The sequence below is a fragment of the Trematomus bernacchii genome, unplaced genomic scaffold, assembly GCF_902827165.1.
Source record: "Trematomus bernacchii unplaced genomic scaffold, fTreBer1.1, whole genome shotgun sequence".
NCBI lineage: Eukaryota > Metazoa > Chordata > Actinopteri > Perciformes > Nototheniidae > Trematomus > Trematomus bernacchii.
In genome coordinates, this window is record NW_022987714.1 from 15,243,169 (window position 1) to 15,267,391 (window position 24,223).

The following is a 24,223-nucleotide window of genomic DNA, read 5'->3' on the forward strand; positions in this document are numbered from 1 at the left end:
GTGTGTGGGTGTCTTCTTCAAAGCTCCTTTATTCCCAGTAAAGAAAGAGGGACACGTCTGCAGACAATATAAAGCAGACAAAGAGGGGAAAAATGAAAATCACTGGGTGCTTTGTTTCTTCACTCTCTGCTCCAACCGAGCGCTCTCTGATCCGCAGCTGAGCTTTTCCATGTAGCCCCCCCCCCCCCCCTCTCTGGTTGTCATGGATAACTGGGTAACGTGGAGCTCCCTGTGCTGACCAGCAGGACCACTGCCCTCCACAGATTGAGCCCCCCCCCCTGCCCCACCACCCCACCCCCGTCCTCCCATGGATAGACAGAGCAGCCTTAAGACTGACCCCCCGCCGGGTCAAAGAAGGTGGGGGGCTCTTGTCTCTGTGTCCTCCCCTTGTCCCCCCCCCCCCCCCAACCTCCTCCCTTTCTGTCTCCCTCTGCCTCACCCTCCAACCTTCACCTCTCCCTCTCGACGAAATGAGTGCACGCCAGGAGACCCGTTTGTGCATTTCTGTGTGTGTGTGCGTGTGCATAGCTCCCCCAGTGTGACTGCCGCTGGCATGGAGGGGCAAAAGCCCTCACACAGTGGTTGGTCCCCCCTCCACCCCTGTCCCCCCTCCTTGTTTCTGCCGGTAAATACAAAGAGTGGGAAAAAAGCCCACATTACAAGCTCCTTAAGGGTCAAGGACAGGCCCCAGTCTGAATTAGCTTCTAAGAGTCGTATTGTTGAATCACATAGCTAGCGATTACACCCTCTGTCATCTCCGCGCGGATTTGGCTTTTTTATACACACAACAAGAGAACATCAAGTAACAGCTACTGAATAAGTTGGCCCAACCGACATGCAGTGGGAATTGATACAGGCAGGACTTCAATGGAATAAACCAGAGGCCGATGTAGAATTACAGACCCAAAAATGGGGATTTGGCTTAAAGATTTTATACCTTTACAGCAGTCTGGTGTACAGTGATGTGGAATGCGAGAGCACAGAGATTATGACACAGCAAATGAGGTGCCAAAACTTTGTGTATTTTCATGATTACAGTCTGGTAATGTAGCTGTGGTGAGATTGTGTCATAGACGTCTCTTTATTCGCTTGTGTATATCATATTGTATGTTTGATTAAGTTACTACGCTTAAAATATAAATATAAAATGCTTGTTTAAACTCGAAGATAACGTACATTTAAAATGGTTTGTGGGAATTGTATGTCTGTGATTTGTATTACCAGCTGATATCTTGTAACCTTGGATTCTGTTGAGACTTTAGCGACTCATAGTTGTTCAGGATCCTGGCATGATAAGGGGTGTCATAGAGGGACCAGCATGTGTCAACTAAGTGTTTGTCAGATCATCAACCAGCATCTGAAACCCCTTACCCACACATTTCTGCCAGATTTAATTGAAAGGATTGTATTTGACAATTTACTTTCCAAAACCATCAATCCGATAAGCATGCCATCTTGGCACAGTGATTGGTCAAGTGTGCAGACTGTCCAGAAAGACTATACAGGATTTGGACTTCCCCATAAAGCTGTTTTTGTTTTCTTCACACTATGAGTCTTCACTTTTCATATGTGCATAATGTGAAAGGAGGCCTCTGAGGATAGAAATTGACGGAAGAAAAGGGTCAAAGAGTCGATTTTAAGCACCTCAGCCTTTAAAGCTGGGGCAGTATATATTTTAGCGCCATTGGCCAAAAATTCCTTACGATGAAATACTAATTCATCATCAGAAAATCCTACAGGAAAACTGTTATTCCAGTATTGGCATCAACTACCTACATTGCAAAGCAACCCATAAAGAACAATTATATTTGTTGAAGTGTTTCAAAGATGAAGAGAACTATTTTTGCTAATAGTTTAGCCTTCTGCTAACCAGAACCAAAGGCTCAAACTGCGTACGTGGCTGCATCTAGGTTCTATGATTAACAGAAGGTTTAAATGATTAGCAACACATTCTCTTTAACTATCTTTGTTGATATTATAGCTAGCTAGGGCCTCCCATGATAATGTGTCATCCAAAATTGCTTGAAATAAAATAAGTATTTATGCGTAAATATGCTCATGCTAGTCTGGTAGGTGGGGCTTAGAATTTGGCTTTAGAATTTGCTAAAAGGATTTAATGTAATTTCTTCCCAATTACGCAAAAAGAAACTAGCCAAGCTTTACTCTCCAACATGGTAAACCCTTATTGCTGACAGGTGAAAAGAAGAGGCTGGCAACACCATCTGTCGCAGAGGTAGCACATCATTTGTTTGCAGCCTTCCACAAGCCAGTAGAGTTAGCAGCAATGAGGGATGCTGTGGCCATTGGAATTGGCCATTTAACATTTGGAGTTACCGTACAAGTACTTTATGGCACAATACTTATTGTTTACCCCTGAACATGTATTTTAATGTTTGCATTGATGTACAAAGGGGACATTTACAGAAACAATTTAGAGGGATCAGTTATGAGGGTTTTGAAAAACATGCATTAAACCAGCTGTGTTGAGAGGATAGTGATCAGTGACAATCAATGAGACCCATTACAAGCGAGTCTGCAGTGTCACACCGCTGAGAACTGACTGCATATCAGTGTTAACCTGCAGAACAGTTGCATGTGTCTCTCCTTTTGTCTTTCCTTTATACACACACATTTTCCCTCGTACCATACTATCCGTCTCTCAGGTATCAAAGCCTGATATTCCTGAGGTGAGGAGGTAACAGTGAATTCTCAATACCCTAACAGAGAGCTCCTGAACATCGGCCCATTGTGCTGCTTGCTTGCCTGCCACTAGCGAATAGAGTTCATGTTATATTTATGTAGCCTAAAGCGCACTCTCTCCCTATCTTCCTTCATAACTCTCCTTCCCTGCCTCTCTCTCTCTCTCTCTCTCTCTCTCTCTGAATCCCTGTCTTCTGCTGTGTTGAACTCTCGCCAGCTCCACTAGGTCTCCCCTCTGCAGACAACAGTGTTCCATCTCAATGCTTTTGCCCTAGATATCAGCTATTTTTATATGGAATAATTAGACACAAAACTGATTTAAATACTGCAAAGCCAGATTCTTTTGTCTCCACTTAATGTGGCCTGGGTGCACAATGCCAAAGGTGTAAAGTGCATGTGTGTATGTCTGTGTGCATTTACATGGGTGCGTGCGTGTGTACTAATGTGATTGCTACTTGTTATGCAGTAATAGTTCAGTAGTTGTGCTATGGGTAAAATGTATCTTGATTTTGTGCATTATTCTAAACCCTAACAAAAATGGGATTTGTGGATGCATATGGGGCACCCACATATCTGTGTTTGTGTGTGTGTGTGTGTGTGTGTGTGTGTGTGTGTGTGTGTGTGTGTGTGTGTGTGTGTGTGTGTGTGTGTGTGTGTGTACGCATGTGTGTACATGTGTACGTGTGTGTGTGGGCTGCATTCATTATCTGATCCGAAGGTGAGAACAAGGGAAAACATTTAGCCTGCGGTTACTCATGAATAAATATCCAGTATGGAGACACAGGAATAAGATCAACATTATTTTTTAATATTTGTTTTGAGCATTTGTTAAGCCTGTTATTCTATACACACTCGCATTTGCCAACCGGAATGTCTTTGCAGAGGTATTAGGGTATGTGTATAAGTGTGTATGTGTGTGTGTGAGACGTAGAGTGGAGGCTTACTGCCACTGGATGCCAGCTGTCTGAAATCTCTATAGATACATAAACATTGTGATAATGATGATGATGATGATGATGATGATGATGATGATGATGATGATGGCGACACTTGTGGTTATTATGATTGACTTTGACAATGATCACTATTTTAATCATGTAGTTTGTAGTTATCATTAAGATGCGGTTTTTGATGACTGTGACGCTGATGATGATGATGAAGATGATGATGATGATGATGAAGATAATGAATGTCATGTAAAAGAAGGATTGTTGGGCGTTTAGGAAGTGTAGTTGTTAAATGTATGCTATAATGGAGGTGTGGCCCTTTGGAATTAAGAGTAAATGTACAAATGTAAATGTATGTTTTGCGATTTTTTTAAATGTTGATCACAAATGTATCTTCCTTTCACTTTTCTTAAAATGTTAAACTAAAGGGTACACTGAAACAATTGAACCATTGACTCTAATTACATGTATTATGTCAACAGATTTCCCAAAACTGTATATGGTTAGTTGAAAGCAATATTACTAAGTTTAAATAGGTTCAACTTAATAATATTGCTTTCAACCAACCTAATACAGTTATGTGAAATGTATTGACATGATCCATTTAATTAAAGTCACGTTTCAGTTTTTCCAATGGATGTGCCTGTACAAAGCTCTTTAGTTCCCTGTCATTGTTTTCCTATTTGTATGCAACATAAGTCCCAAGTGAGCTGAGACGATGATGCTCTTTTACAGAAATTAAATCACAAATTTGTTATTGTGTCTGAGGCAGTCAGAAAGTGAATATTTTCAATTTGCTGTATTTTGTACTGATAAGAGCTTGGTTTTAATATTATCATCCTACTTTTAGCAATAAAACACATTTTTCCAAAAATGTAAAACTACTGTATTCAAAAATGTGCCTCAAGATCAAATGCACATTCTGATTGCAACATAGGCAAACTAGTTATTTTCATGAATTCACATGAAACGCTATAAAGCGCTATATCCTATAGTCATCATTCTGACGGCCCATTATTCCAAACCCTTACTGGTTGGTTGGTCAATCAAACTGATGCTTTGCAGGCACACAAAATGTGCAATGGCAATGAAGATAGAGGTTTAAACATTTAGTCTAATTAAACATTGCACACTTCCGGCCTTTCGGCCTACAGGTAATTCAAATACAGTATGAAAGATGAGGCAGCAACAATGCTCTTTTTCACTCGAGGGCCAAACACAAAATAATGGAAGTCAATGTATTAGGGTTTGTTCATGAATGTTAGAGCCATTTGCATAACATTACATTATTTTTAAGACTGCAATATACGTTTTAATTGCATTCTTGAGGAACGACGCCTTTGGCCATAGGCACGCACACTTTTACTTAACTTTAAGACAACTGTGCCCGTGAAAACAGTTCATCAAACAAGTCTGCTGAGTTTCTTGTGTAGCTAAAGTAATTACAGAACACTTTCTTTGTGTTTTTTCTTTTTTTTAAACAAAAACGTGAGAAATTGAGTGTGTTAGACTGGTGTGCACACATAAAATGACACGTTTGTTTTCCTGTGCGTGTGTCTCCATCTCTCAGGCTCCTGCCTGCCTCAGTCATAAGGGTTTTTTAAAAAGAAACAGTGGCAATGTGACAGCACTACAGCGTAAACCAAATCCACTTTCTTTCTTTCTTTCTTCGTATTCTCCGTTCTCATTGAGCGCTAGGATCCGAACAATGGCATGTTTCCCCCGACGATCTCTTTCTGCTGGGAACCCACCCCCTTCTTCCTAATTTCCCGCCACCTAAACAGAAAAGAACCCTGCTAAAGAGCGTCATTAGTGCCAGGCCATTTTTTTGTTTTCTTACTCTCGGAAGAAAGAGGAAGTGTTATCTGTGGCGAACAAACTTAACCCAATTAAGATCTGGTGGGGCGTAGGGGCTTGGCTCAGGACACAGCTGGGGCCCCCAGCTTGCCAACCAGGCATACAGCCAGCCAGTCAGCCAGACAACCAGCCAGGCAAGCAGGCAAGTAGCCAGCCGCCCACTCAGCCAGCCAGCAGCCAGTCAAACAGTCAGGAAACCAACCAGCTGCCTTCTCAGTACACCCACCAGCCAGCCTATCAGACGGCCAGGCTCTTCGTGCTGGGAAGACATTTTGACCTCTGTTTAAGGACTATTCCTCTAGAGTTTGTAATGGCATTGTGAGGCTGATCTCACATTCCATATGTCATGTATGTATTTGCCAACTCTTTGCAGGAACAAAATATTTTCATGTAAGCCTTTCCGATTACAATGAAATATAATTACTTATTTATATTGATGTGCTCTGTATCTCTTGTTTTGTTGTCACTTGTAAAATGATGAAACATAAACCTGCTTGCTCTTTGATTTTCTCAACAACCGTTCATGCAATCGTCCTTCTATGGAATGGGAAACGCTTATTAACTGTTACACCGCTGTACGGCATTCTGGGTACAACTCACTGTTGCTGGCTACGGTACACTCAAGAAAAGATTAAGAGACCAAAAGTCTCAAACACTTAGGCCTACTTACGTTTTTTCTATTACCATGAATGGATACCACATTTTGGGAATTCTCTTGACAACTCTTCATCCTCTCCAGTTCACACTATAGGCGAGTGTACTGCTCAGGACCCAGGGAGTTGAGTGTGAAGTTGTTTGGATGAGCGGTTCTTGGGAAAGCTGCAGTACCAAAGGCCAAGCAATCTGCCTCTTTGGAACAAGCTGTTTTTGTGGTGGGCAACCTACCGTCTTTAAACTCGAGCAGCCCTATAGGGTCAGTCTGAATTACAGTGTGATCAATTAGCAAAGGTGTCGATTCACAGTGAAAAACTCTAAAAGTACTCTTTAACTGACAATACTAGAAGTCTTAAAGGTTAACACACTTCTTGAAAATAAGCACTCGGAAATAAATATAGGGCTAAAATGACTTGAATGTGCTATTTTTCAACTCCCCACAAGAGTTATCTGTTTATTTCTTTGTGTCTGTATGCATGAATAGATGTATTGCAATGGTATAATTTTTCGAACAGAACATTCTTAATTAACCAAAGGACAAAGATCCCTTGTCATATATATGCAAATGTAGATTGAGACTGAGACATCATCACCCCATACATGAGAGCGTACACACACATACACACACACAGCAGCATATTTCAAAATCATCAAACCTTCTTCCCCTGGTGCCACACCTCACACTGGCACACACACAAACACGCTCACCCCATGATCCATACACAAGTGCCAGATACACACTCCAACAGCCAAACATGTTGATAATTAGAGCCTTGTTATTGGAAGGTGTTATCACAACAATTAACACCCTAATGTGTGTATGCATGTGTGTGTGATCGCGGTGATGGGAGGTGTGTGTGTGTGTGTGTGTGTGTGTGTGTGTGTGTGTGTGTGTGTGTGTGTGTGTGTGTGTGTGTGTGTGTGTGTGTGTGTGTGTGCGTGCGTGCGTGCGTGCGTGCGTGTGTGTGTGTGTGTGTGTGTTTGAGCAAACTTTCACGTGACGCTGGCTGCTGAAGAGTTGTGGGTGCATTCCATTAATTCTGCCACGCACGGACAGACACACACACACACACACACACACACACACACACACACACATACACACACACACTGTCACACATGCAGCGAGGGTTGGATATAACAATGAAACAGTTCCTCCGTTTGATGAAGTTCCTGTGAATTCTGACACAATGGCAGCAGGAATATTTGGAGTGATAGATTCTGATTGATATCCAGTGGGGAGAAGAGAAAGGGGAGGAGGGGAAGGGCTGGTGGGGGGGGGGTGAAGGAGAAGATGAGTAGGTAAAAGGAGACAGAACTACATATGGAAGTTAGGAGGAAAGCTGGACTATGCAAAACAAAAGATGGAGAAGCAGAGATAATTTAAATGTGTTTTTAATGTAGGGTGTGAAGTCTTTTCTACTGGCTATCTGGTTTCTACCGAAATGACGCGGCAATGACTGGAGAAGTGAGGAAGTGGAGGAGGAATTAAACAATGATGAAGGTGCAGACAGAGGTGGGAAAACAGGAGGAACAGTGTTGGCACGGTGGGGAAGCAGAGGAGGGGATGGGAGGTTGGAGACAAGATATGTGAGGGGGGAGATTTTGGGGTTTTAAGTTTCAAGGTTGGTTTATCCACACAAAGAAAGATCCTTAAATGTTATTGTGAAGTTTTATTTTTGTACATAACTGTCAGATTCTCTTTTTTTAAAGAAAATAAATTGCTGCATTTTAGTAATTCTTTTCTTAATCATCTCAATTTTTTCACTAATCTGCTACAGTATAGAAGATAATGATCTGACTGGTTTAAATATGGTCTGTTTTGATTGAAACTCACAAATTAGGAAAATAAGTAAATAATGAATCACATTTTTCTTTTACACCTTCATTGGCTGTAAAATGAAATTGTGTCACATTATTTAGTTCTTGACAGGTCAAATCTCACGATGTTGTTGTGTTAGTTAGTGGACGTAGTCACTGTGACGACACCCACAACAACTTTTTATTTGGCATTACTTTTTTGTAACCAGGTGACATGAGAGGGTGGAATTAAGTACATTTCATTCCCTACATTTTTAGGGAACCATATTTTAGATTGAACTTGCGTGAATGAAAAGCACACTGTGATAGGGTCATATTCTAAGAAGAAAACACTCACCAGGTAGCAACATGTTAATCAAGGTAGCAATGCCCTTAAGAGTTTCCTGCTTTATCATCAATTGTACTCAATATTTCAACATTATATCTCAAATTAATTTCATGCCATGTTGAAGCACACCATATATATTCATTGAGAACATAAACTTGTAAGGGAAATGTTTACTAAGTTACTTAATAAGGAGAATAGTAAAGTAATTTGTTTTCATAGACTTCTGTACAAACTTCTTTTTGCACACCTTGGAGTTTCCCCTGCAGGATAATAGAGAGAATGCAGGTTTATAATTAATAATAATGAACTCCATGTTGGCTTCCCATTTTAGAGCCAGTTTGCTGCTTGGTTGTGATTCTGTCATCCTGTCTGTCAACACAAATTACAGTAGGCATGCTATTGGTTTGTAAGTGTATCAAGCAACTCTCTGAAAGTTGATGTTTGTTCCACAGTTAATGGAAAAACTCTATAAAGAAAGTACAAATGTTCAAACAAAAAAGCATACCAAGTAAACAACAATAAATCACTGCCTGATGGATTAATCAACTTGAACGCTCATGTGAACACTTTTTTCTAAAAGAAAGATAAATGCTTCACTTAGGAATCTTACTTGAACACTAACGGTATGCTGCTGTTGTTTTTACCCACAAACAATCCCCTCACACACACAGTGTCCAAGCAGAGTGTGTGTGTGTCTGTCTGAAGGCTGGTGTAATGAGGTGGAGACAGTTGTCCATTACTTCCTGAGTTGATGGGCTCCTCTCAGCAGTGCGCCCACAGCTGGAGGAGAGGAGGAGGCACCAACAAGGAGAGAATATCAGACACATCTACTCACCCTCAGTGTGTTTGTCTCTTTGACTCCCACTCTCGCTTAATAACAGCAATCATTATAATATGTATTTATTTTTGCAGTTTTCAGAGAAGTTATTAATTGTTTTTTGACAGAAACAAAACATGGAAATATTACAGAAGTAAACTCTATGACACAAAATATTTCACTGCAATACTTTTATTGTTCTATAGTTGTTTACCATTGCAAATATACGCCTCCTTAAGGACTCATGTAAGCAATATCTGTATAAAAGTAAAAAATAAGAATGCTAAGACAATGTCTTAGTCGTGTAGCGTTCACACTTTTCTTCACGTGACTCTACAGTTTAGAAAAAATATATTTTCATTGCTTGACTTGATAGATTGTTACTCCTATTACAACTCTATAAAAACGTTCAGCTAATATCTGGAAACTCTCAATTAAAACATTTCTAAAATGCAACACAAATGTTTGCGTTATGGTGAATGACTGAGAACAATTTTGTGTTGAAGGAGGACATGATGCTTTTATTTTAGTTTGGGAAGCAGGATGGTAAGCAGATTGGTTATCTCTTTTTTTAACTTTATCCCCTCTTAATATAACACTATTCATTTATATTCCAAAGAACGGCTCCTTAATTAAACCTCTCAACCTTTTTTTGTACAGGCAAAGATCAGCATAAAAAAAGGTTCAAATATGAAATATGTGAGATCCTGAAAATAGGAATAACAGTCTTATGTTTAAACGGATTTAGAACATTTAACAATTACATACGTGACATGTATGCACTTGTATATGTTACCCTATTAGTGTAAATGTAAAAAATGTGATACATCGTGTAAATTGTAGAATAATGTCTGTTTTTGTGATGCAAGATATATTTGCTTTTTTTTAACAAAAGAAGAATGATTTTTTGTTGAAGAATCCATACATAGGACAGAATAAGCAGTGTGAAATGTGTGGCTCCTTAAGTACAATAAAAATAGACAAAGCCTTGGGAAGCTTAACATTTTGTCAGATTAACCAAAATGCAAAAAATAAAATAATTATTTAAATAAAGTGAAGGATTTTCCCCTGAAAAAAACCTAAATTGTTTAAGTATAACCAATACAATTATCTAAATAATATATTATAAATACAAATCGTAAAAAACATGTAGGGAGTAAACTCCTAATGTGTTTACTTTACTTCACTTTATTGTGACCCAAATACATCTTAACCATTATCTTATTTTGGAGATGTATGCAATATATCAAGAAGTGGAGTTTACTTTAGTTTGATGGAGGATCCTGCTCACTTCAGTCAGGTCTTAGGGAGTCTTTTGACAACATTATTAGCTGAAATGTTGAAATTCTGTCCTAGGTGTATAAAGCAAAAGAGCAGGTGTACGTCGCCATCTAGAGTTTAAAATGCATCACTTACACTGAGAAGCATTTATCTTCCCCCATCAGTTTTGAGTTCACTTTACCTAATGCCCTGTTGTCTATCACATGACAACAGGGCATTACAGTGTTACAAGCAGTCATTTCATTACAAATATATTTTACAAGTAATAAAGTTGAGATTCCCGAATACTGGGCTCTGCTCTCTTGATACACCCATACAAGGATTTTCATCTATTTTTGCTTGATCAGAGTTCCTCAGAGGAGGGTGTGTTACGAAAGGTTGGAATACAGGATCTCTCCTCAAATGTGAAAATGAAACTAAGTGGCCCCATCTTTTATTATTTTATGACACAGAATAAACAACAATGTATGTCAAGTTGAAAACAAATGTCTACAACGGATACAAATTAAAAGCCCCCACACACTATTCCAACACTTTCACTGCTGTCCCTCACTAAATCTGTTTTTATGAATGTGTGTGTGTGTGTGTGTGTGTGTGTGTGTGTGTGTGTGTGTGTGTGTGTGTGTGTGTGTGTGTGTGTGTGTGTGTGTGTGTGTGTGTGTGTGGGTGTGTGTGTGTGTGTGTGTGTGTGTGTGTGTGTGTGTGTGTGTGTGTGTGGCTTCAGGGGAATGGGTTGTACTGAGCCGTACCAGATAAAATGTGTATCTCGGAAAATTATGACATCTTTTGAATTATACTCACATCTAAAGTTGAGTTACGAAGGAAGGAAACGGAAGATCCAAGAACACAGCAGAAAATACCCGCTATCGACATTGGTGGCGTCAAAGACCTCGGAAAGAAGGTCTTCAAGATTGTAACTTAAAAAGCTTTTTAGCTGCAAAATACGCCTAAAATGTCACTATAAGTAAACCATAAGAGTTTAGCTTACACTGGTGTGGGTAACAACTTTATTCAGGGTTACTTAAAGAAACCCCTTTTAAAAAACTGCTAATACATTTATTTTGGGTGTTGTTTTTAGCAAACAGGTGTGGTAACATAATTAGCACGCTAGCTTTATAGCTGTGACTAAGACAACAGGTTGAGTTAGTTGCTAGCAGGTTGAAATAAGTAAGGTGTAATTCTTATTCGCTGAATTGCTAGCTGGGTAAAATACAGTAACTACAGAGAGGTTTAGTTTTTAAGAAACAATCTTACAGATTTTAATTTATATGATTGTCTGTTAAGGCATTATTCACTACTGAACACAATGGTTCATGAGCCTTTGCCCACTTGTGAAAGCCCTTGCATTTATTGTATTACGAATTGGGCGTCTGCGGCGACATTTCAGGGAAAGTTTGATCTAAGAACACAGCAGAAATAACCTGGTATTGCCATTGGTGCCTTGAAAAAACACAGAATGAAGATCTTCAAGATTGTGACTTTAAAGCTTTTTGGCTGCAAATACGCCTAAACATTTTCAAACCAGAACAATATAGCAAATTAGCTAACCAATGGTTTGGGTGACAACTTTCTTAAGATTCCCTTTAAAGGTGGGGTAGGCCTATGTAATTTATTTCAGAAACACTTTTTGTTATATTCCATGGAATGCTCTTAACATCCCGATAGCAATGAATATATTAAATGCTTTGACAATAAATACATAAAAAAGTGTCATCTGTGGAAGCCGTAATACTGTAAAAAGCACGACCAATCATTTTAGCCGGCCTGGCTAAAATAACTGGATGGCCTACCTGCCTGTCAGCCTTCCATCTGTGCACAAACTTATCTCGTGCCCTCATTGGTCATGTGCGCGTTCGTGTGTGTTGGAGGAGGGGCTCTGTAAGGAAGTGGCAGATTTTTTCCGGCTGTGTATTTTCAAATTCTAGCGCACTCGAGCTGGTTTCTCCAAAATTACCTACCCCACCTTTAAGCAAACCCTTTCACCAACATATCTATTATAGCTTGTCTCACATTTCTTTTGGGTTGTTTTTAGCAAACAGGCTACATAATTAGCACGCTAGTTTTACTTGTATATAGTGTGTGTGTGTGCGTGTGCGTGTGCGTGTGTGTGTGTGTGTGTGTGTGTGTGTGTGTACGCGTGTGTGTGTACGCGTGTGTGTACGCGTGTGTGTACGTGTGTACGTGTGTGTGGGCTGCATTCATTATCTGATCCGAAGGTGAGAACAAGGGAAAACATTTAGCCTGCTACTCATGAATAAATATCCAGTATGGAGACACAGGAAAAAGATCAACATTATTTTTTAATATTTGTTTTGAGCATTTGTTAAGCCTGTTATTATATACACACTCGCATTTGCCAACCGGAATGTCTTTGCAGAGGTATTAGGGTATGTGTATATAGTGTGTGTGTGTGTGTGTGTGCGTGCGTGTGTGTGTGTGTGTGTGTGTGTGTGTGTGCCTCAGGAAACTGGTTAAACCTGAGGGAAGTAACTTTATCGCTCATATCTCCAACTGCTTGTTTGGTTAAGGATTGTTTGAATGCCACACTTGTCCATACACTAAATTCACCCCCTACTTCTTGGGTGATTTCCATTTTTTTCAATATTTCATTATTAGGTCGTATACTGTATCAATCACTTTGGCGGTTTGATCCCTGGCTCCTCCAAGTTTCTCCAGATTGTAAAGCGCTTTGTCTGTTAATATTAAATATTAGACCAGTCCTTTTACAGAGCTTAAAGGTAGGGCAGGTAAGTTTGAGAAACCGGCTCGAGATCGCTAGAATTTGAAAATACACAACCGGAGAAAATCTGCCACTTCCTTACAGAGCCCCTCCTCCAACACACACAAACGCGCACATGACCAATGAGGGCACAAGATAAGTTTGTGCACAGATGGAAGGCTGACAGGCAGGTAGACCATCCAGTTATTTTAGCCAGGCCGGCTAAAATGATTGGTCGTGCTTTTTACAGTATTACGGCTTCCACAGATGACATTTTTTTATGGATTTTTTGTCAAAGCACTTAAAGTGGACCTATCATGCTATATTTGAATAATATAGTGTAGGACCATACCTATATAAGGCATATTTATACTTTTTTTTTTTCAAAATACCAAACAGATCATGCATTTTAGCCATGCCTCATTTTGCTCAATTTGACCATTTCTAGCTCTGTTTTTGCAAGGGCTGATTCTGTGAGAACAGCCTCATCTACTGGCCTGGCATATGTACTACAGCGTCTCCAGCGCTTTCGAACGGCAATGGCCGTGGCTGTCTCCTCCTGATTGGTGGAGTTGGCCCAATAGCCGTAGCGCCACCGTCCTGACGTCAGGACAGTGTTCAAATCTGGATCAGTTTTGATCAGATCCATTGCAGCCCCTTTTTTAGAGATTTGGGTATGGAGGAAAATAGAGAGGGTTGTGTTTTCTGACACTTGGTGAGTTCCCTGGAACACCGGGGACACATATTCACGTATAAAAGACATACAAAAGTGCATTTTGCATGATAGGTCCCCTTTAAGATATTCATTTCTATCGGGATGTTAAGAGCATTCCATGGAATATAACAAAAAGTGTATCTCGAGCCGGTTTCTCAAACTTACCTACCCCACCTTTAAGCAGTTTTGTGAAGAATGTGAAAAAAACGAATGTGAAAACCTAAGTAATTTCACTCAGACTCAAGGCCTCGTTTGCTGTCTAAAGTGTCTCTACTGAATACAAATGTGAAGGTGTACCGACTCTGTTGCCCTCCTGAAAACCCAAGTTCCTTTCAGCATTGTAAAATGTTACATCAGTCAGTAATAAGGGAGTGTTTATTTTATAAATGTATTTTATAATTCTTATGCTTACACCTGGCTTTAACAAAAGAAAAATATCTTACAATTATTTTAAATAAAGGTTCTTCTCTCAGATAAATTATTTCGGGTGTCTCATCTGTTGAGTTCTGCAAAAAGAAAATCTGTAAATAACTAACACATTCACTAATGAATACAACATTTAAACTGATTTACAGTGACAGGGAGATTAATGTATAACAGGATAGATGCTTAATGTGAACTAGTATTGCAAATTAATATTATCAATAACAACAAAATCAGCCTCTTCTACAATTTCTAGTAATGGGTTAAAAGCTATTAAAAAAAACAGCACAAAGGCAGAAAAACTACAATATACAATTGTTTTTCTCTTGAACTACAAGAGGGAAGAATGAATCTAATCCCAATACATGACAAATCTCTTCTTTTATTTTTTGCTTTTACGGAAATTCAAACAGAAAACTCTGATATGTTGACCAACCAATATTTGTCTACTTAGATTTTGTAACAACTACTGAAATATTACCTTTATATTATTTAAAGTTCTCCTGTCAAACATTACAAGCGGACTCTTTTGCTTTAATGCAATACAAAATGGCCAACTTTTATTTTGGATGCCAAACGAAGTGTCCGTACTCTCACTTGAAAAAAAAGGAAGCATGACAGGCATTCTAAGAGCAATAACCCATTGGTGTGACTATAAAGACCAAACACATGTGTAGTGAAATTAAAAAGATTCATCAATTTGTTTTGCCAAATATTGTAAAATTGAATTTTAGAAAAATATCATATAGTCTCCCATCCTATTTATTACCGTCTTTTCAATGAAAGATTGATTTAAGACACTTTAATACCAATTAAGCCAATATGATTTTCAACCCTGATTATACAAGCTCCCAATAATTACTGCTATTTATGAAACAATAAAAAAAAGGAATAGAAATCAAATGAAATTCTAACCAAGAATACATCTTGTGAAAACAAACCTCTACTTTTTAAAAATCTTTTTTCATGACAAAATCTTAAGCACCATCTTGAAGCACCTTATACAGCTGGTAGGCTACTTGCTTTATTCATTATATACAAAAAAATAAAAAGTCAGTCAACGTTTATCCTGTGCAGCGTGTCACTGAACCTTAGACACCAAGTGTATGGAGTCCACAAGGGCAGACGAGAAGTAAGGAACATTTTTTGGGATGACTGGGTGAAAATCGCAGTACATTATAAAGAAAATACATGAAAAGGGATAACAGAGGGATCTTGGAAACTTAAAAACACAAGTCATTAGAATATGTTGTCATCATTCAATCCACAAATAGGCCTACCTAATATTTAACAATTACGACCATTTTGGCATCTAATCAAATATGTTTGTTAATTATTATTTAAAAAAAGACCAGGGCACACAGCCGCCAGGAGTCATCTGGTCTCCAGTTTGGTGAAATGTTCAAAACACTGCTGGTACTAGTAGCCTCCGTGTGTAACAGTGTGAGTGGATGTCTATGTTGTTAGTGTCGGGGGCCACCAGGTCGCTGAAGAGGGCCACCTGATCAGGAAAGATCGAGAGAAAAAACGAAATAATTGTTACATGAAGCTAGACTGTGGTCTACTGTTTAAACCTACATCTTGTAAAAAGTGACAATCATTTAAATTCTAAGGTAAAAGGAAAAAAAGTCACCCACCTGGAGAAGCGAGAAGTGGAGGACGTGAACTTTTTAGAGAAGGCGGGGCTCCTCTGCCCATGTGAGGGCCTCTGGGGCCTTGGTGGTATGGGGGAACGTGGTGGAGAGGGGGCCCGCGAGGGGCAGAGGGGCCACCGTAGGGATTGTGTGAAGACAGCAGGCCTCGTGAAGATGAGCCCCCTAACGACGGACCGTTAGGTCGATGCAAGGACAGTAGAGGAGGAGGTTTGGTTTTGGGATAAGAGCCTGAGAGTAAGAGACAGAAGACAATGATTGAAAAACATAAAGATCTTTCTGCAAGGCTAATTCCTCGTACGTGTAAACCTACCTGGTAATAAACCTGTTTCTGATTCTGATTGATTTTCTACTTCATTGTAAAGTAGAAACTAAAAGTTAACCAAGAGGAAAACATTTGTTTTTTTTGTTGTGCTTGTCGATTCTCATGATTGCATTTTCCACGGAGAATGTCGGACCAATAAGAAAGTACAGTTTGGGCCTTGCTCTTTCCTACGGCCCCCTTAGCAAATTACATTTTTAAATAAACATGCTTTCCTTTTATTCACTTTGCAACCAAAAGCAGGCTAAATAAAAAAAATACCAATAGTATCAATTTCATTCTGATTCAGACTAGCTAAACAACGTGGACAAAGTAATTTTTTTAATGAACTTTAATTATTAAAACATTAAAAAGACTCTTTAAATAGTCAGGTAAGTGTTCAACTCTGCAGACTAACCTGGTGAAGGCAACAGAGGAGCGGGAGAGTGGTTCATCATGGGCCCTGCTCCGGCTGAGGACTGGGGTTGAAGCAGCCCCGGTGGAGTGGGGAGCAGAGGAGGGGGTTTCCCCAAACCTGGAGGCAACATGTTACCCCTCTTCCCCTCAGCGTGGGAAGCTGAAGGCAGAAACAAACATTTAAAAAACGCAAGAGACAGGAAAAGTGTGGCCCAAAGAAAACTTCACTCAGGATTAACCCGTTTCCTGATGAAAGAACACATAAATGGCCATAGACATGCAGCGTCGTTTAGGGCCTAAAAGAGGCTAGGCGCGTCCGTCGGGGGTTGGGTGTGTACTCTTGCCTAATTTCAAGGGCTATGAGGCCGTTTGTGCCTGACCCTGCTTAGCGACCATAACCAGATTACTCGCGAGACCTTATCTTCTTCCAGGCGTTGTTTTCTAAGTGTGTATTCAAATACTATCCATAAGATAGCAATGTTTTGCTGGAAAATGCTGTTTGGGTCTCTGCCGTGTGTGTTTGCTGGACAAAGGTATTTGAAACAAGTTTCCAGAGAATATTAACGATCGTTTCACATTTTAGCAGCAGTGCCCATAAAATGTATATAGTGGAAACACTGGACAGATCTAAAGCTATGGGGAACATTGGCCCTGCACTAAAACTTCCTATCATATCAAATTTACGAAAGAAAGAAATTACATCGGCTGGCCTGGCTGTGATTAGTTGTTCTTCATCACATGATAAGTATTACACACAGGCAAGTCGCACTTCTTTCCACTCAAGCAGCATACGTTGCAAACTGGTCCAGCCAAAAAATAGGCGCTTGAGAACGATTGCGCGACGGTGATGCTCTTGCAATTGAGCGAGCCTTTCGCGTGTCTTCATTGACAAAATGGGATTTTCAGGGAGCAAAATGTCTCAGCATGTGTATGTCCCCCAATAATTCAAAAGGTCCATTCAGTTATATTGACGAGTACAAACACCAGTTTATTTAGCCGCCCACCTTGTGCGTGCTCCTGCCGGGAACGGACGTACTCCGAGATGGTTTCCAGCTCTTCGTGGTAGAGATGCACCCCGTCGGCCAACAGCAGGAGGAGCTGGCGGGTTTCAAGGGGAACGGTGTGGCGCTCGATTTTTTCTCGTTCCAGGAAGTCATCCAGCAGCTGTGACGCCTGTGCTGCAGTCTCCGCGGGATCTCTTCCTGGGCGTTCTTTGACAAGTCCATGGCTGTACTCTGCTGTAACAAAGTCCATGGCCTGGTCTTTGGGCATGTTGCGATGGACTGAGTGGGGGGGAATTGGAATGTTAATGGTGGTGTGTCAGGAGACTGCAGGGGAAGAAAGGTGACATAACAGGCCAAAAAACGTAGAAATAGCAGTAAAATCAATGATTTACACGCCAATTAGGATATACTGATATTCTGTTTTGTTTTAAAGGGATGTTGGGTTTAGCAAATTCAGCCGATACATTTGTAGTTTGATAGATAGTCATTTTAAATGCAGGTTGTGTTTTTTGTGCAAGAGGATGGGCATACTATGGGGCATTCAATTTGTAGATCTGCATTCATCAGTCACTTTATATATTGCTGCATTATGTTCCTGGACAGAGAATATCTGATTTGTAAGATTTGTTTATTTTTCCAAATGTGCAATCAGACATGAGAACAATAATAACAGTAGTAATTAAATGTATATATTTTATATATTTTTATATTTAAATTATTGGTTGCAATGAATATTGCCTTTACTATATTAGCTTCAAAACTTGCATTTCATTTTGGTTGCGTTGGCAATAATGTATTTCTTTTTGAGATAAACAAAGTAACATGTAACATTAAATCACAGCACAGTTTTGATGTTCTTGTTTCATTAAATGCGTATTTGTGCAATTTGTTTTATGCATATATGTTTGTATATTGTGGACTATTTAAAATATGCAGTTCTACAATATAGAAAACATAGTTCTGCATGCTAATACTACTGTTTATTGCATATCACGGTATAGATATTGATAATGTTTCAAAATGTGAATTGCATATGGTTTATATAGGATCTTTAAAAAAGGAAATGCTTTATAACAACTAGGGTTCTTTTCCATAGCTTTGGCCATTAGGTATGATAGTATCCGTCTAACCTTAATAATTGCTGTGTAGAATGAACAGGACATGGTTAAACTGTACACCCCAGCACGTGCACTCGGCTCTGCATCGGCCAAACGACTCGCTGCACCCGCACTGCGAGGGGGACCCAAGTTCCCATCAGCAAAAACACGTGGGTTTGCTATCCTGGCTCCAAAATGGTGGAATGAGCTCCCCATTGACATCAGGACAGCAGAAAGCCTACACATCTTCCGGCACAGACTAAAAACTAATCTCTTTCGACTCCACTTCGAGCGATAGAATTACTAACAAATAATTACTAACAAAGCACTTATATACTAATAAAGCACTGGCTTATCTAAAGCCAGTTGAGTAGCACTTGAAATGTTTTGGCTCTATGAAACCTGATGTACTTATATGATTCTGTTTTCTTCAAGTTTGTCTCTTCCTGGTCGAATGCACTTATTGTAAGTCGCTTTGGATAAAAGCGTCGGCTAAATGCAATGTAATGTAACAGTCTGATGATCATGCGCTCAGACTTTAGACCTCATTGAACAGGAAAACATAATGGTGCCTTAATAGGGCAACTATGATATATTTAGCCTGAAATGTTTACAACAGATAGTAAAGGTCACAATTCTTTAGTTTACCTTTTGAGGTTGAGATTGACTTTGGATTTCTGCGGCAGAGGCGTTTACAGACCTCAGCAGCTACTTTCTTGAGTACAATTTTATCATACACAATAAAGGCATGGCTTAAGCTATGAAAAGAACACGTTGAGCTTAACTTAAGTTTTCCTTTTAATTTAAAGTTTGAACTTGTTTTACATACCTTCTTTTTAACTTGTGGAGTTTGTTTATTGTGTACTGTTATGTAATGTAAATTAGTCATGTCAATGGAAGCCAGTAAATGAAGTGCCATTGACGTATGTATTAACAGAATGAATATTAATATGTAGTATACTTTTTTTTTCTTCAGTCGATTGAGAATTGTAGCTTTAGGACTTGAAATGTTTATGTTTTAATGGGTGTATTTCTTGTTTTTTTATTTGGTTTCATGCTAAATGTACTTCATATTGGGATTTTTTTAAGATGTGAACTAACTGGCGCTGTTTGAAGATATGAGGGGCAGGGACTTACTTTTTAGGGATTCTGAAAATATAATAACAGTGCAGGAGGACAGAGCTACGTTTGTGTGCTCCACCAGAATACATAACGGCGAGCCGACTGCTCGGACATCCTGCAGAGCCCGGGTCAGGCCTGACTCCGCCTGAAGGTAGAGCATTTCCACTGACAGGCCACGCTCCTGCAAGCACTGGCTTAGCGATTTGGGGTAATCCCTTTGAGAGGAAGAGAAACATTTTGTTAACTTGACATTTCTATATTAAGTGACATGGCATGTAGAGAAACCTAAAGTTTAACTCGGAGAGTGTGATTTACCAAAATAAATGTATTTCATTACTTTTGAGTGGTGAAATCTGTTTGTGTGGAGCTTTAACTAGATGCAACCAAGTGCAGCATTGCGTAAAGCTTTGTGTGGGACCAACATAGGTTTTAGGCTCCCTCATAGATGTATTTATTGTTGTAGAAGAATGTGTTTAGCTAAAACAGAGGGTCTTATTCATCTGGGAGACTTGAGCGAATTTGTTTTGAATTTGAAAAGAATGGTGGTACTTCTGTCAAAAAGTGTTGTAAAAAAACGATGGTAACCCAAACTCATCAATCAACGAGTCGGGTGTTTGCGAAATTTTGCTCCAACATTCAAAAACCAAAAGGTGAAATTTGTTAAAAGAAGCAGAGATACCATTTCAGGTAAATGTGGGGAAATAGTTATCGACATAGAAGTAGGGAATGTTGTTTGAGAAAAATTAGGTAAACAAAGACAACAAAAACAATATTTGCATGCCATTAGCATTTGTTTTCACTGATATCCGTAGCTTGATAAAAATGTGAGCATTTGGAATGTACCAACCACAAAAAGGAAAGAGGAAAAGAGTTTTATGTTGCAGGTTATGTTTCAGATATTTATGACAGATACCTTTTTTCTTCATTGGAATCATTGTCAATGCAATGCATCCAACACTTTTTAGACCTACAGAGGTTTAGTGTTAACTATTCATAACAGTTTTCGAAAGTAAAATGCCTTTAACACCCGTTTTATATATTTGATTTTGAAGATAGCGTTTTCGTATGGCAGGAAACCCTGGCTATTGTTCATTAGGTCATTTGAGTGGCCTTTGGAATGAATACGCTCTGCAATGTTACTGTGTCACCATTGGAAAATGCAGCCACAGCTGCCACATTTGTAGTGTACATTTGCATATTAGTATTTTGAATGTGAATTATTTTTGATGTTGCATTGTGTGATCAGTGTAAATGTTTTATGCACGATGATCATTACATTGGTATCACCCTTTGTCAGTGAATTGGAGAAAGGTAGGTCACTAATGGCGTGACGTTATTGGTTTAGTACAACAGCTGAATCATTATCAAACATGTTGCTAACAGATAATGCTAAGTATTGCCTGTTATGAGGATAAAGTGTAGCGTGTAATTGGTCCGTAATAATAGTAGACGTCGAAAGAATAACGTTTGTGTAGTTCATGTAATTTTTCATGTTCTGTAGAATGAATAGACATGCTGTTTAATGGCATTTCAAATCAGAATCCAACAACTCTGAAACTTTGGTGGATGCAAATACAACAATGATACACATGTGTGGATTTGACGTCAAGTATTATAAGTGTTACATGTGAATAAAACTATAAAATGTTATTTATGAGAAAAGGCTGTTAGGCCAATGTGCTGAGAGAAAAATAAGACATAGCTTTTAATGTTTTACCTTCTTCATATGAGCATGAATGCCACATGTATTTTCAGACAAATAATTGACCAGCTCCCTGTCAAATCCCATAATAAGACCAACAGTTCTCAACACCTTGTGGACATATACAATCCAATGGTTCTCATTGGCCAAAGTATCAAAGTGAACTTGGATGCAAGTGTTGCAGCAATAAACATGGACAAGTCAATCAAATCAGCAGTAAAGACTGGCAGACTGCAGATTAGACTAACGTGTGGGAGCAAAACTAATTAAATATGAAATGTATTATTGTTAAGATTAAACTTAATACAATCCCTGTCTCAGATAAGCACAGAAGCTTTCCATACAATCATCTTGAATGGGGAAAATAGGTCCAGCTGTAAAATGAGTGACTAACTAACCTTTGGTACTGTATGCACAAGGACATGTTTTGTCTTCTTTCATCATTAAACATTATATTACTACAGAAGGTCATATGTCTCTTGCAGGTAGGATTAAATACACTTGCCGAATGCTAATGGTTTCACCAAACCCCCCCCAAAAATGGACAACTAAACAATATTCCGAAGTTTTGTCTCTGCGAAGTATAAACTAGTTTATTAATCATTTTAATTGTCAGCATCAATGCAAAAACATTGTACATTTGAATTGTTGAGGTTTAGACCTTTGTTATGAAGTACTCACATGCACCGGTTGGTGACAGAGAGGACCACGCAGTCGGCCGGTGTCTTGTCCTCCTGCACCTGTCTGTAGAACTTCTGGTAGAGGGCTTTGCGTCTGTCTGCTGGAGTGCAGCCGTCTGCCTTGGCTGCTTTGGATGGCTTTGCTATTTAAAAGTGTAAACCAATGGGTTACCGGTTATTAAAGGTAGGGTAGGTAAGTTTGAGAAACCGGCTCGAGATACACTTTTTGTTATATTCCATGGAATGCTCTTAACATCCCGATAGCAATGAATATTTTAAGTGCTTTGACAAAAAATCCATAAAAAAAATGTCATCTGTGGAAGCCGTAATACTGTAAAAAGCACGACCAATCATTTTAGCCGGCCCGGCTAAAATAACTGGATGGCCTACCTGCCTGTCAGCCTTCCATCTGTGCACAAACTTATCTCGTGCCCTCATTGGTCATGTGCGCGTTCGTGTGTGTTGAAGGAGGGGCTCTGTAAGGAAGTGGCAGATTTTCTGCGGTTGTGTATTTTGAAATTCTAGCGATCTCGAGCCGGTTTCTCAAACTTACCTACCCCACCTTTAAGGAAATGCAGTTTTATTTAAATGTACAAAGTAGCAGCACACTGACAGAGCATGAATTATCATAGAGCATTTTTGTAAGTAATAATGAAAAAATATATATATAGAAATGGTATCTTGTGCAAAGTTTCTGGGAGCTTCATTAAAACGTGTTACGGTGCTTTTTGTGATAAACATAAAGAAAATGTCTCACCATTTTGCTGATGCTTGTACCCCTCGTACTTCACATTTCCACTGTAGTTTTGAATTTGCTCTAGTTCTTCATAGCTGAAAGAGAAGCAGTGTCTTAAATATACTAGTAGTAGTAGTAGTATTGAGTGTTGTTGTGCTGTATGTTTCGGTCCATTATTTGTCGAAATGTTACTCTGCTGTCCATAATTTACTTAATTCAAATAAAGCCAGCTGGATTTTTATCCACGTAATATCCATCAACTACCACTAAAACAAGTCAGACTGATGTTATTAAACAGACTTTTTTTTATGTTAAGGTAGGTACCTGTCCAGGGCATCCTTCAGCTCCTCGCCCCTCTCCTCTCTGGAGTAAGGTGTTGCTCTCCGAAACAGACGCAGTTGTTGAGAACTGCACAACACAAGACAAAACAACATGTACCAACGTTTACATGTATGTTGAGCCTACACCGTTTTGTTTTCTGCCTGCTACCTAGCATATCCGCTGCTAATGCTAAACTTGCTACAGAGAACACTCGGCTTACCTTCCATTGGGGTTAGCTGCTTGCCGTCGGGCAGCTGCGGACGACTTCGCCCAGGACGACATATTCTCTGGACTGCAACTTCAGCCAAACACACGTAAGCTTATTAAGCTTTTAATAACAGTGGGAGAAAAAAACTGTTATGCTCATAGGTTCTACTACAACCCTCCCTGTAGTGGGGAGGAGACGGAAGAAGAGGAGGAGCAGCTCTTCTTCTGGCAGTCGACTGTCCAGCTTCAGGTGCATCAGCGCCCCCTAGTGGTGCAGTGGACGTTAGCTGCGAACAGACTGGTTATATAAAATCGATGCTCTCCCGTAATGCTGCTGAGTTCTCCCCGACCCTTTATATATACAGTCTATGTCCCCGACCCCTAATCTTATACATTATATGTCACCCATCTGTTATTTCCCACAACCCCAGACAAATGTTGGAAAAAAAGAGGTAACTGTACTTTATTTGAGTATTTTCACAACTTCAAACTTCATCATTTAAAATGTGTGATGCTTATATGGGCCATTATGCATAACGAGTAGGCTAATTTTACTTTTGGTACTTAAAGTATATTTTGATGTGAATACTTTTGTCCTCTTTCTAAATACAATTTTTAATGCAGGACGTTTTGTAACTGAGTATTTTTACACAATAGTAGGACTACTGCTCCTTTTGCTTACTTAAGCACTGGGGCCCCAGGCCACCCCCCAACGTAATTTA

The 24,223-nt window shown here is 39.4% G+C and overlaps 1 protein-coding gene across 1 annotated transcript; it reads right to left on the reverse strand.

Moving 5' to 3' along the window:
- Nucleotides 1-14,624: 14,624 nt before the first annotated feature.
- On the reverse strand, nt 14,625-23,698 carry si:ch211-216l23.2 (uncharacterized protein LOC565061 homolog). Its single transcript, XM_034141886.1, has 9 exons — nt 23,515-23,698; nt 23,298-23,381; nt 22,995-23,068; nt 22,239-22,380; nt 19,871-20,070; nt 17,637-17,915; nt 16,634-16,792; nt 15,900-16,145; nt 14,625-15,763 (listed from the first exon to the last, which is right to left on the reverse strand). The coding sequence occupies exons 1-9, from the start codon at nt 23,574-23,576 to the stop codon at nt 15,726-15,728; spliced, it is 1,284 nt and encodes a 427-aa protein (XP_033997777.1). The 5' UTR covers nt 23,577-23,698; the 3' UTR covers nt 14,625-15,725.
- Between the last annotated feature and the right edge of the window lie 525 nt (nt 23,699-24,223).